General features: G+C 33.8%; 2 protein-coding genes across 6 annotated transcripts in view; one reads left to right on the top strand and one right to left on the bottom strand.

Moving 5' to 3' along the window:
• LOC124543219 (uncharacterized oxidoreductase YtbE-like) overlaps positions 1–5,888 on the bottom strand; it is a 22,504-nt gene extending 16,616 nt beyond the window's left edge. Inside the window, exons 1-2 of one of the 3 annotated variants that reach the window (XM_047121368.1) lie at positions 5,720–5,854; positions 4,096–4,283 (exon numbers count right to left, since the gene is read on the bottom strand). The gene's annotated coding sequence lies outside the window, so the exon portion shown is untranslated. Of the gene's footprint in view, positions 1–4,095; positions 4,284–4,406; positions 4,516–5,719 lie in introns of those variants that run through there. The other 2 variants (XM_047121359.1, XM_047121351.1) reach the window with 2 other exon arrangements.
• LOC124543202 (putative inhibitor of apoptosis) lies at positions 4,353–12,543 on the top strand. 3 transcript variants are annotated; one of them, XM_047121320.1, is made up of 3 exons: positions 4,353–4,452; positions 5,458–5,529; positions 10,356–12,543. In XM_047121320.1, exons 1-3 carry the CDS (start codon positions 4,368–4,370, stop codon positions 11,426–11,428), a joined length of 1,230 nt encoding a protein of 409 aa, XP_046977276.1. In that variant the 5' UTR covers positions 4,353–4,367; the 3' UTR covers positions 11,429–12,543. The 3 variants fall into 3 exon arrangements, with proteins under 3 accessions (XP_046977276.1, XP_046977285.1, XP_046977294.1); XM_047121329.1 differs by lacking the exon at positions 4,353–4,452 and adding an exon at positions 5,120–5,275; XM_047121338.1 differs by lacking the exons at positions 4,353–4,452; positions 5,458–5,529 and adding an exon at positions 5,872–6,134.

The following is a 12,543-nucleotide window of genomic DNA, read 5'->3' as shown; positions in this document are numbered from 1 at the left end:
AGAAAGTAAAAAAAAAAATCAATATCTTTTACAAAACGAAAGTCAGCAGTATGTTAAAAGCTTAATGTTTGAAAATAAGTTTCTTGTTTCATTTTATGCGTGAGCAAGAGCATCTACATTCAGGTATTTTTGTGTTCACTTGGAGCTGTTCGCCCGTCCAGACGATTCTGGGAAAAGAAGGCCGCATTCCACGTCCCGGGCTGCCATTGGCCCTTCCACTTTGCGCCCAAAGACTTACTTGAAATCGTCTCAGATACGCCGTTTATTTTTCAGACCAGTTTTACCTTTACCATTACCGTTTACTTTCATGATGGCTTTTTAAAGTGTACGTTTTACTTTAACCTACACATTTGTAAAACGACTTTTATGATTTTAAAATATACGTGTCGCTATAATTATCGTTAAATAAGTTTCTATTTATACATTAATACATGTTTCTTTAAACATGGCATGCTTTAAGAAAAATATCAACATTATAGCAGTTGACAAAAAACAAAAAATATAAGATTTTTTTTTAAATATACTTAGTACATGTGCATCGAAAATGTAACAGATGAAAGTACATAACAAGTGTATTATAATCTAGGATAATGATAAGGACTTGAAATGACTAACTACTAATATATTGCTAATAGGAAATACCGTAATTTTTCAATTCTCAATAATTTGGATTATCATTTGAGACTACAGTTATATCTCTAAGGTTACTCAAGTATATTTTAAGTACATTAATTGTTTTAAAGATATTTGTTTATGCCTTACACTAATATGGTCTAGCATGCTCATACAATTTTATTGTTTGGTCACGAAAGAACCGAGTAGCTTGTATGTTGTTTCTATTAACCGGTTTCATTCATTAAACCATAGGAATGCATTTGCTAGCATAAAAATATTCTGTATTGTCTTAACATTTAAAATACAAAAATGTTATTACAAATATGCTTGTGAGTAAAAGTAAAAGATGAAGCGTCAATGTCATCGCTTTTAATATCATATTTGAGCTATTTTGTGGGAACAGATTATATAGGATCAATCATAAACCATCCTAAGTTGTCAAAATTTTACAATATCGTACGACCCAATTTAGATGTAGCATCGGCAAATTTAATAAAACCGATTACTGACGATTTATACAACCAATAGAAACAGCTCCTATCGCGCCATTCGACGCTATAGATTCCCGCGTCAGTTTAACCCGAGAAAACAAGTGCATGTAAATCGACGTGTCAAATTGACGAATATATTAGGTCATATGATATTACAAGTTAATACGTTTGTGTAAAGATCATATTCACATAAGAAATAAATATCGATAATTTGGGACAGCGTACTTAATTCGGATGCAATCGATTTTACGAATTTTGCCGATGTTTGCCGAATTTTGACATCTCAGTTGTGTCGTACTATAGTTTTAAAAATGTTTCTTATAAAATATCTTTGCACTAGGTTTGCACTCATCTCTAAATGAAGTAAATAAGCGATGTATATTTTCCATGCAATTGTACGTATAACTAAGATGACTAACAATACCTAGAATTTATATTTCAATAATGTCAAAGAAAAATGAGATAATATATATTACGTAAGCGTTAAAAATACAATGATACATAATATAAGACCTAGCATATAATTAGTGTTTTCTTATATATATTAATACATAGGTACGTATATAATAACAGTTCAAACATCGGATTGTAATGGACCGTCTCCCTATTTACGCGCCCTACCCAGAGAAATCGAACATAAAAATTAAACTTAATAAGCATAAGAATAATATCAAACTGTATTATGAATAGATCAATATAGGAATACAAAGCATGTTCTAATACCATTCAGCTGCTTTCCGGCCTACGCAAACAATTTTAATATCACCGTAACTTGTCAATATAACATAAAAACGGAGGTATTTATGGTCCTATAGCGCATATTTTTCCAGAAATTACTAGAATATGCCTAGACCGATTTGGATGATTTAAACCTTTTCCTATTATGTTGAGTCAAGCATACCCATGTATTTTTAATCCAAAAATAATAGTTCACCTTTCATGCTTATTGCATATTCCTTGTTCAATGCGTTCTTATTTCCTTATAATGTGATAGATGTATAAATATATAAATTGTGTTTTATTCAGGCAAGTTGCCCAAGCCTCTCGAATGTATTTTTTATCGAAATCTATCAAGTCATTCCCTAGTCGTATGATACTCTTACTTGCTGCCGTTCGTTCACTCCCCAAAGCTTTGGTAACATAAATATGTTTATCTAAGTAAAGAACATTTTTAAATGTTTCTGGAACTAAAAATAAAAACATAATTATGAACGTTTGCGCTATGCAATTTACATTCGCATATAATATATGACGCGAGGCGAATAGTAAGATAGATTTCTTGGTTGACTTTGATTGTTATACAACATACTAACAACTTAATTATATACAATGATATCTAGAGAACATTTTCAGTAATTTAACACAAACGCGTGGGGTACGCATTTTTTATACAAGTTTTAAATAAACTACAGAGCTAGTACATTTAAACGTTATTTCAGGGCGATCGTTACTTATTACGGTAAGCTTAAAATTGTAAACACCTGGATGTACCAAATGATTGAAGGTTTTGAATTAAATATTAATATAAACAATATGGGACGTTTTAAAGATGTGAAATAATATTAGGTATGAAAACTACTCATAAAATTTAAAATACATGTTTCAGTTGTTTAAAATTCAAACTAATAGAATTATCAAACTTATGTAAGGTGGACAGCCATTTTTATACTTTTTACTGGAGCAAACACTTCTCAAATTACTAGTTGTATCTCGCTTCACTCGTTTTTGGGGTTTGGATAAAAACGTAAACTATGTTCTTCCTTTAAGTTCAAGCTCCTTACCAAATTTAATCAAATTTGGTTCCGTGAAATAGGAACCGACGGACTGAATTACTTTCATATTTATAGTATTAATATAGAAGAATATAATTACGAGATTTAGTCAAAATTCCAGGTCCGATATAAAAAATACAATATGCTTCTATGATATGTATTCTTCCATGACCACATATGACAACTTTTTTAATGGATTGACTTAAAAGTTAACTGATCTAATGGATTCCAAGGGAATACTGCTAAGAATATATTACAAATGCAGACTAAATATTCGTATATAATATTAATAAATCTCCAAACAGTCTACAACGATTCGACTCTATTATATGTATCTCTTATCTATCTTTTAAAGATTAGTCACAATAATTTGGAATACGTTTTGTTACATGACAAGTCTGGTTAAATTTATTTGTGACACACTAATTACTTCTATCACAATGAAACTATTTTAAAGTGTTTATTCTGAAAAAATCGTTATAATTTTAATTCCAACAACTATTAAAACTATTATATAAACTCAATATATTTACATAAAATTCAGTAAGTACAGTACGAGCAGTTGAATTACTACATTTAATACAGATTGTTGTTCAATCGTGAATAAAAAATGGGTGTAATATTCATTATAATGTCGCGAAAACGGGGCGGGTAACTAGTTTATATTATAAAAGGAAGGGGAATGAAACGCATATCATTTTAAGGTACAGTACGTGTGAGCACACAAAAAATTTGACGAATTTGGACCACACGCGATACTGGTAATATATGTATTTGTTTTACTAAAATCACATTATGTTACAAATCGATATTTAAACGACCAAATGAAAAATCCTCTTAATGTTTTTTTGTTATGAAGATTATTCAAATTTATTGTAATTTATCCGCACTTCTTAAATCCTCGTCATAATAAATATACCGTATAATGGCATATGTATTGTTTGTAATCATAAATTTAGTTGATAAAGTAACCTAAACTTCCATTATTTTGGTAATCCAAATATTAAATGAAACACGACATGAGTAAACAATGTCTGAATAATAGTAATATTGCCAAATAAAATAAAAAACAAGCTATAGTTTACATTAAATAATGGTTCCCAAAATATTCAAAGTGTTAACAATATCACAGATTCTAGGGCGTTGTTCGAGACATGAAACAAAACATGAATTAGTCACTAAGATCGGTAACAATAATAAAAGTAAGATTTACTTACATATTATTGCTGAATAAGACGTGTTTAATGAATAAAAACTGGGATATATCTATTAATTGTTAAGGAAACTCCACATTGCACCATTTTGTGTAAGTCTATCGATTTTCCTACAGCCGCCCACTGTGGCCTGAAGTTTGAACTCACAGTAGCTAGCGCGGTCTGTTGCATAGAACACACGTTTGGGTCGCCTGAAAACCGGAAAATGCCAAAGATCATACGTAAAAACGACATACGTTTACTATATAACCCATAACGAATACTAAAGTTATATTATGAATATCTTGTTTAAAATTCTTCTATCACTACTAAACTGCAATAGTGATTCGGATCAGTCATCTAGAAATGCAGAACGCCCAGGTATATCAATATAATCGCTGATTATAACAAGATTCCGGATGTCTTTGTGTTTTGTGTGTTCCGTGGTGTAACGCGAGGCTTTAGGGATGAGGCGACAGCTGCAAAGCACGTGGAACAGCAGCTGCGTAACGCCCGCGCACGAGCAAGCTGTGTCCGCACCTGCGCCAAACCTCACCTCAATTTTTTTACCACCTCTATCATCGAAACAGACGTCATATTAGCATCTGCTTCAGTTTTTTTTTATTAAGAGATTGCGCATACCAACATTTTTATTCAATATATACCTGTACTTATGAATTTACTCGTACACAAACATATTCTCATTCCAAATGTATTCAACTATGTATGACATTTTGTCGCATTTTTAATTAATTTGACTTTCTTGATGACGATACTACCTAGAACCCGACCTATTTTTCCCCCTTTTCGGTGTTTATTATTGTTATTCAAACGAAATAGGTATGTTTGTTGGGATTACAAGTTGTCGCATCCAGGGAATTTTGGTGATGCAACAAATACGTAGTAGGTCCAGAGTATGGCTAGCAGAGCATTTATTACTCAGATTGGACTATTAAATCATTCTTAACATCATTAGTGTAACTTTGTAATAAAAATTTAGTCGGATTGATAGCTAGCGGTTTATATACGTGTCGCGTTGATTGTTTACACTCATTGATCTATGCAGTGTATGCTAACGTCACATTTTACGTAATAAATATTTATCAAAGATCTCAGTGTGCCTACACGTGCTTGCAACAACAACCGTGTATCATCGATAAATAAAATCAAAAATCAATTATTTTCCTTAAGACTAGTATATCAGGTAACGGAACGATTTTATTTTTATTTTTTTGTGACAATCATTTTCAAAATGACATTTAATATATTATAATACTCTCAGTGGAAAATAAAATAAGTGTATTTATATGATTATAATTACAGTAAATTTAATACTATTTTACTAAATTTTATAATTGCGATACTAAACATAAATGCATATTTCAGGCATGCAAAATGAGGCATCAGACGAGGCAGAAGCAGAAAATGAAACCGCAGGCCCATCCAGAGTGTGCAAAGGTATAAATTTATAAAATATTATTTCATAAAAAAATATCATATCGAAATATAAAAAGCGCCTTATTACGGTAGATACAATATTTCCTTTCAATAACTTACTTTTAAGGTTATGTCTACGTCATAGCTTATCAAAATAGAAAGATTAAACGGCTAAATTTATTTAAAATTATTAAATGAAATGAGTACTTACAAATTGTTCGTATGCTGTTTATTACAATGTTACGATTTAGGGAATTAGGAATAACTTGATAAAGCAATAGAAACAGCTGATAGAATTATTGGCACTGGCCGAGCGCGCGGGTTGCGCGGTGCGACGGCAGGCAAGTCATTCGAACGAAGCCCAACAGAGCGCGCCTGGCGGATATCGGGACAGTTACTGAACGTGACGCACGTATCGCTGGCGTGCTTGGAGCGCCATCGTAGGTTATAGTCGATTCCACCGACAGTTGCGAGTTTCGCGCTCATGGACGTAGAGTGTTGTCTGTTTTAGTATCGGAAATTGTAATTTAAAGTGAGAGTGAGAACAATAACTGTTGAAGCTTTGGAGTTGATGTGTTTTACGTTTTATAGTGGAATTTCCTGATTACAAATGGAACCAATTAGAGGTGAATGTTTTTTCTTACATAACCTAAATTTGGGTGATGTGTTTTATTCAAAATAAATTATTTAATTCGATAGGCACACACTGTATTTTACATTATATCAAGCATCAATAATAGTGATAAGTATTTTTTATTTAAGAAAGATAACAATTTATGAACGTAAATGCCTATCGTGGCATTTTTCTACCACGTCGACAGCTAACTTATTATTGAATAGATGCTTGATTTTAATAGTTTAATACAATTAATTTAGTCGTTAATAATGTTACATTATTTATGTAAACGAAGTTTTAAAATACAAACTGTTAGTTCATTATTACATATACCTATAGATTTTGTGAACAGCTGTTTGTTTGATCAAGCATAATTATGTACTGTAGTGTAGATTAATTACCTAATTTCATTATTATCTTAATAGTTAGATGGAATTTGTTTTTCAGAACTCATTCTAAAGTAATTAGTAAATATTAACTTTGTGCTTCATGAACAAAGATGCATAATTAAATCGACTAATTAATTTTATTAAAGGCAAATAATATTTTGAAATGAACATTCGATTTTATTAAGAAAACAGCTGATATATGATTAAATACTATATTAGTGTGCTTGTAAAATTAATACATTGTACATACAATTTTTAATTTTCATTGTTATGTTTGTGTGAGTAGCGACATCTATATGAAGATGCCAAAATTACTTGGTAGAAATTACCCGATTTAAAAATACAATTTATTTGAAAACATAAGGAAAATGGTCAACATAATTGCAATTTCTGAGAAGTATAAACTCATTTATATTGCAATAGAGTAATGAAATCCATTTCACATATTCAAGTATCCGTTAGTAGATAATGTGATTGATAAGATGCTTAAGTGACCAGTTATTCTTAGAAAATAACAATGGCCTAACTAGATATTATTTTATCCTCCTGTTAATGTTCTATATACTTTATATCACTTACATTTCCAATACGTTAAATGTTGAAATTTGATGAACCTTGATCGACGAGAACGAATCTTAATACGACATAAATTAGTGTACATTTTGTTGAATTGGCCTTGTCTTTTTTCTCACCCAATTGTGCCTCAAACTTAAGTAGCATGACCTCACAAAAAGCTACTACCTTGCCATTCCCATAAGGTATCGACCCTTAACATATTTATGGTTTAAAATTATTAAGAAACGTTATATATTTAAACAAAAAACAAAGTAAGCCGCGCTCAAAGTATTGATACTGTTTATTTGATTGTATTGTTGTTGTAATGAGACTACTAACGCCATCTATTGGGTGATTAATGGTCTACTTTATAAATAGTAAGCTTAAAATAGCTACACAGACTTATCAACAAGCAAACAGTTTCTTCTTCGTCATAATATAATAATTTAGATACTATGTTGTCGAAATAATAAGGTAGCTGAAATTTTAATTTTATTTTTAGCTTGAGAAACAATATTGCAGTGACATTTTTAAACATTTTAATTCATTTAGAATTTTGGATTTTAAAAATTATTTATTAATGATTTTCATGTTTAAGCGTCTCAAATTTGTCATATATAAACCATGGAAAATTAGTATCGCTTTTCTCTTCTTTTTTTAGCGGTTTACCGTCAAGGATCTGCAAATTATACATATTATAAAGAGTTTGCCGATCGGTCATTATCATCATTCGTTTTCTATTCGACTTATCTCGCTTCATTCATATTCAAAAATAGCTGATGACTTTCATTCATTCAGTTTTATATTCAACAAAACGCCGCTTTTGTAAATAAGCTCCCCATCTGGCGGATGTTCATTTCCTCTGATATCGTTTCCGGGCTATATCCTTTGGTTCGCTTTTTTATCTTTCATGATGACAACCGAAGTTCGTAAACGACTTGTGACCGAATGGACTTTGGAATCAAGGCGTTGTTGTATCGAAGAAACAGCATTAGTAATAGACCTTTAGCGATGTAATTTTAAAGGTACATGAGATAATGCTATGTAGGTAGGTTGGTGTCTACATAGTGCTGCGTAGGTGCTACAGGCAAGGCATTGGAATTCGAAAGCCGAGCGCCGACCACCCATAGGCATGAGAACACGGCCGCGTCCCCTTCCCCACGGCTCACTACGGCGCCGCCTATCGCCGCTCTCTTAAGGCACAATGCTGAATTTCATTTGCTCTTAGCGCCGAGCTTATGGACCTTGGATTCGAGACTTTTTGTTTTATTTTCCTTGTCTGTCCCGTTTCATGGAAGCAACACATTTCGAAATCTTTGACAGTCTCGTTTCACCGCGCATTTTGTTTTACATTTAATTACTATGTTTTGAATACATGCTTTTTATATAGATTTATAATTTAACACACATATCTATTCTTATTCTTTTCTTTTATTTAAATAATTACAATTAGGCTTATTTTAACGCATATTTAAATATACATTAATGTTCAATGCATGTCAATGAAATATGAGGAATGTATTCAATTTTGACGGCTAATACATAGCTTGTACTAGTAAGTGCAGTCCGCATTCCACACCGTCACTTTTTATTCGGTACTGCTTAGACCCGCCCAGCAGTACTGCCACATTCCAAAGGCCCTTTTTTACGCTGTGTGGTCGCGGTTTCCGCTGAAGACGGCAACGCCGCGTCTCAAATATGAATGAAATCCGGTCGGCGGTGAACGGAGCGGCAACGTCGCCCCAGACGCTAGTCTGATTGAGAACTACATCTCTCCCGCGTCGTCCCTTCGCACTTCTCGCTTGTTTATCGTATCATAATATAGAATGTAGACGAATAAGTACGCGACCATAGCGTCTTGAATCGTGGTGGTCATACTTTATTTAACATGTGTCAACCACACGTGTTAACACTTTGCGTTGCTGCTTTTTAGAAAAATATTCCCGTTGGTCATGTCGGTTTGATCGAGAAGAAAAAATAATTCGTGGTTGTCGTATTTTCGTAATTTATTTCTTTTTATTACAATTACTGCTTTGTGATATCCACGAGAGTAAAGACCTTTGTAAATATAGTCCTTTCGTATGGACTCCGTAAATGTAACAGCATGGGGGACCCTAACTGGCGACACAGCTGAGCAAGGCACCCCACGTAGGCGAATTTGAACCCTCCTAAAAGTACGCACGCATGCGCAACAGCTACACGTCAATGATACTCGCAACCCTATGCGACACAACAAATGCGAAGCTTACCATGTTCGAGTCGCCAAATAGTTTTGTCAGATTTTAAATTATATCTTATTGAAGAACAAACTGTGTTATCGTAATTTGAGATGTGCTTTTGTTATTTTACGTGAAATACGCGTTTACATAATCGCAGCACAATGCCGTTATTAGTTGATTGCAAGCTCGGAAACGGTAAATATTGATTTTTTGTGGCCATTACTATCCTTGCTCTTTTTAGATTTTTCGTTGGTTGTTCCATATTATCTATTGATTACGTGTAATAGTTTTTAACATTGCAATTTATTTCACTCTATTGCATTACCGATACTTAAAGTCGGAGCTAGTTTGAATAATTATCTTTGTGAAATAATTATCATTTTTAATTTATCTTATTTGTTTTTAAAATCAATCTAATTGTCTAAATCTTAATATTTGTAATTATTAACTATTCTAAATTTCTTCATAAAGAGTATTAATTAACATTATTTAATTAAATTATGATACGATGATATAGTAAAGTTTTCTACTAAGTATAAAAAATATAATTTGAAATAGTTTTATATTTGTCAAATAACTAAAGGCTAATGAAATGATTAGCTCGAAAATATGATAAAATAGACTAGGCTTAAGTTTGTGAAAGAAAAAATTGATTGCGGCCGTTGAGTGCATGCGCACTGAGTGCACGCAGAGGGCCTGGAGGCGAGGCGAGGAGAGGCTGCGGGAATGGAATGTCGGCGACGCAGCCGGCCCGGCCGCGATGGCCGCGAACTTCTTGTTATGAGAAACTGTTGAGCGCACTTGTTTGCTGTCTTGTTTTACACAACTGTAATGTAACCTAAACGACATTCGTTACTAGGCAATTTGTAAACGAATATTATTTCAATACAGATTATGTAGTTACAGACATCGATTACTAATAAAAGCTGATTATGCTTCTTATAACAAACATTACGAATAATAAACATTTCATATGTTTGTGAAATTGTAATTCCAGCTACATGTATGTGTGTTGTATAGTTTTCGAATGAATTATGTACTTATCGCGTTTATTTATTTCCGTTACAGTGCCCGCGAACAATACATCGCCGATGGCAGCTGGAATGTTAGCACATTTGCTGAAAAATCGACAACCCTTAAGTCAGCTGGTGCTGCCCACGCAAGGATGCGATTCCAATTCAGGAACACCTTCGTCATCGCCCAGCTCCGTTTCCTCCTCATCTTCATCTGAACCTAAGAACGACAATCGCGACTTATTCGTCTTCGGTCCCGGGGGCCCCGACATGAAACGGGAAGAAGACAGGCTAAATACATTCGATAAATGGCCTGTATCGTTCTTGTCACCGGAACTTCTCGCAAGGAACGGCTTTTACTATCTCGGCCGAGGCGATGAGGTCCGCTGCGCTTTCTGTAAGGTGGAAATCATGAGATGGGTTGAAGGTGATGATCCTGCTCAAGACCATCAGCGATGGGCTCCTCAGTGTCCCTTCCTTCGGCGTCAGACCGGCTCGGGCAACGTTCCTTTCGACTCGACAGCGGCAGCCGGCCGCGACGAGTGTGGCGTTCGGGCACCTCCCACAGCCACCAGCGCTATCCGTATGCCCGGTCCTGTCCATCCTCGGTACGCTTCGGAAACTGCTCGATTACGCAGCTTTTGCGACTGGCCGCGCAGTATGCGTCAAAAACCTGAAGATCTAGCTGAGGCCGGCTTTTTCTACACCGGCCAAGGTGATAAAACGAAATGCTTTTATTGCGATGGCGGCCTGAAGGACTGGGAAAACGACGACGTCCCGTGGGAGCAACACGCTCGTTGGTTCAACCGATGCGCCTACGTCCAACTCGTTAAGGGCCGAGAATATGTACAGAAAGTGATTTCTGAAGCCTGCGTTATTCCAGCCCCTAAAGAGCAGAAAGATTCAGCTCCAACCCCGCCACAGTCGGTGGAGAAAAGCAACAGCGATAAGGAAGAGGACCATGTTGAGGATACGAAGCTGTGCAAGATTTGCTACAACGAGGAAAGGAACGTTTGCTTCGTCCCCTGCGGTCACGTGGTGGCGTGTGCGAAATGCGCGCTGTCGACCGACAAATGTCCCATGTGCCGAAGGACGTTCACAAACGCAGTGCGATTGTATTTCTCATGAGAAGGGTTCATCATTAGAGGACTCGTTACTAGTCACATCACCGGGCGGCCCTGACTCGTGCTGAAACCACGCTCTGTGAAAAACCGCTTTAACTGTGATTTAATATATTTCGTAATTATATTAAAATATGAAGCGGTGGGGCAACTTTTAGTACTTCGGGCAAGATAGTTTGACAAACAGGAGTTTATTTTAGATGTTAAAATGATTTTTAAATTATTTATTGTTTATTAAAAATATAATGTCACCTGTAAATAATAAATTGTAAATATTAGCTTGTCATTTTGTCCCACCGACAAAAATGAAAGTTGTAAATTTTAAACTTTCTAATGCAATGACAAAGTCACCGCGCATTTATTAATATAATTAGATCAAACTTAAAATTTTGTTTAGTTAAGATTTATGATTATGAACATTGCCTAGTATCCATTCGTTTCGCAGTAGCGCCAAACAGTAGACATGTGAAGACTTTGTTGATTGCATTATAAAAGTAAAATGAATAATTAATTTCATAATGTAAATGTAAACATTGAATTTAATTGAACAATTTAATTTTTCCATTATTATAATAATAACTGCACGTGTGTTTGGAAATTGATATTAGTGCAGTATAGATATGACTTCACTATAAATAATTGTTCCTGTAAATATTTAATTTTGACAATAACGGGCAAATTAAAGATTATTAGGACATAATGATAAGCAGAGGAAGTGTAAAAAAATGATTTTCGGTAAGAATTTGTCAGGCAATGCTCAAAAGCAAATTAGTAATTCGTGTAACATAAATGTTTTGATTTTAATTTTGTGGAAAAATTTCAACGGGTTAAAAGAGTTGCATTTAAAATTCACCTTACAAATATAATAATTAAGATGAAATAATAATTGAATAATTAAAGTCATATTTTAAATAATCGTAAAACAATTAATATCACATATTATTTTTCACTTAACTATTAGTATCACAGAACTGATTTTAATTTTAAACTTACAATTAAATATATCACTGCAATTAATTTTTGAGAGAATTTATAAAAGTCACGTTCAATATGTTTTTGTCATAGTTAATTATTATTTCAACCTGTTGATGTTATTAATAAAGATAAAAATGTTAAATGGTA

Source organism: Vanessa cardui, chromosome 3 (assembly GCF_905220365.1).
Source record: "Vanessa cardui chromosome 3, ilVanCard2.1, whole genome shotgun sequence".
NCBI classification, from domain to species: Eukaryota; Metazoa; Arthropoda; class Insecta; order Lepidoptera; family Nymphalidae; genus Vanessa; species Vanessa cardui.
The sequence above is the reverse complement of the archived record's forward strand: the minus strand, read 5'-3'. Positions and strand labels throughout refer to the sequence as shown.

Coding starts and splice junctions, on each gene's coding strand:
- LOC124543202 (XM_047121320.1), top strand. CDS start 4,368: ATGAATATCTTGTTTAAAATTCTTCTATCACTACTAAACTGCAATAGT. Junction 4,453..5,457: donor TAGAAATGCAGAACGCCCAG/GTATATCAATAT, acceptor TGCATATTTCAG/GCATGCAAAATGAGGCATCA. Junction 5,530..10,355: donor CCCATCCAGAGTGTGCAAAG/GTATAAATTTAT, acceptor TTTCCGTTACAG/TGCCCGCGAACAATACATCG.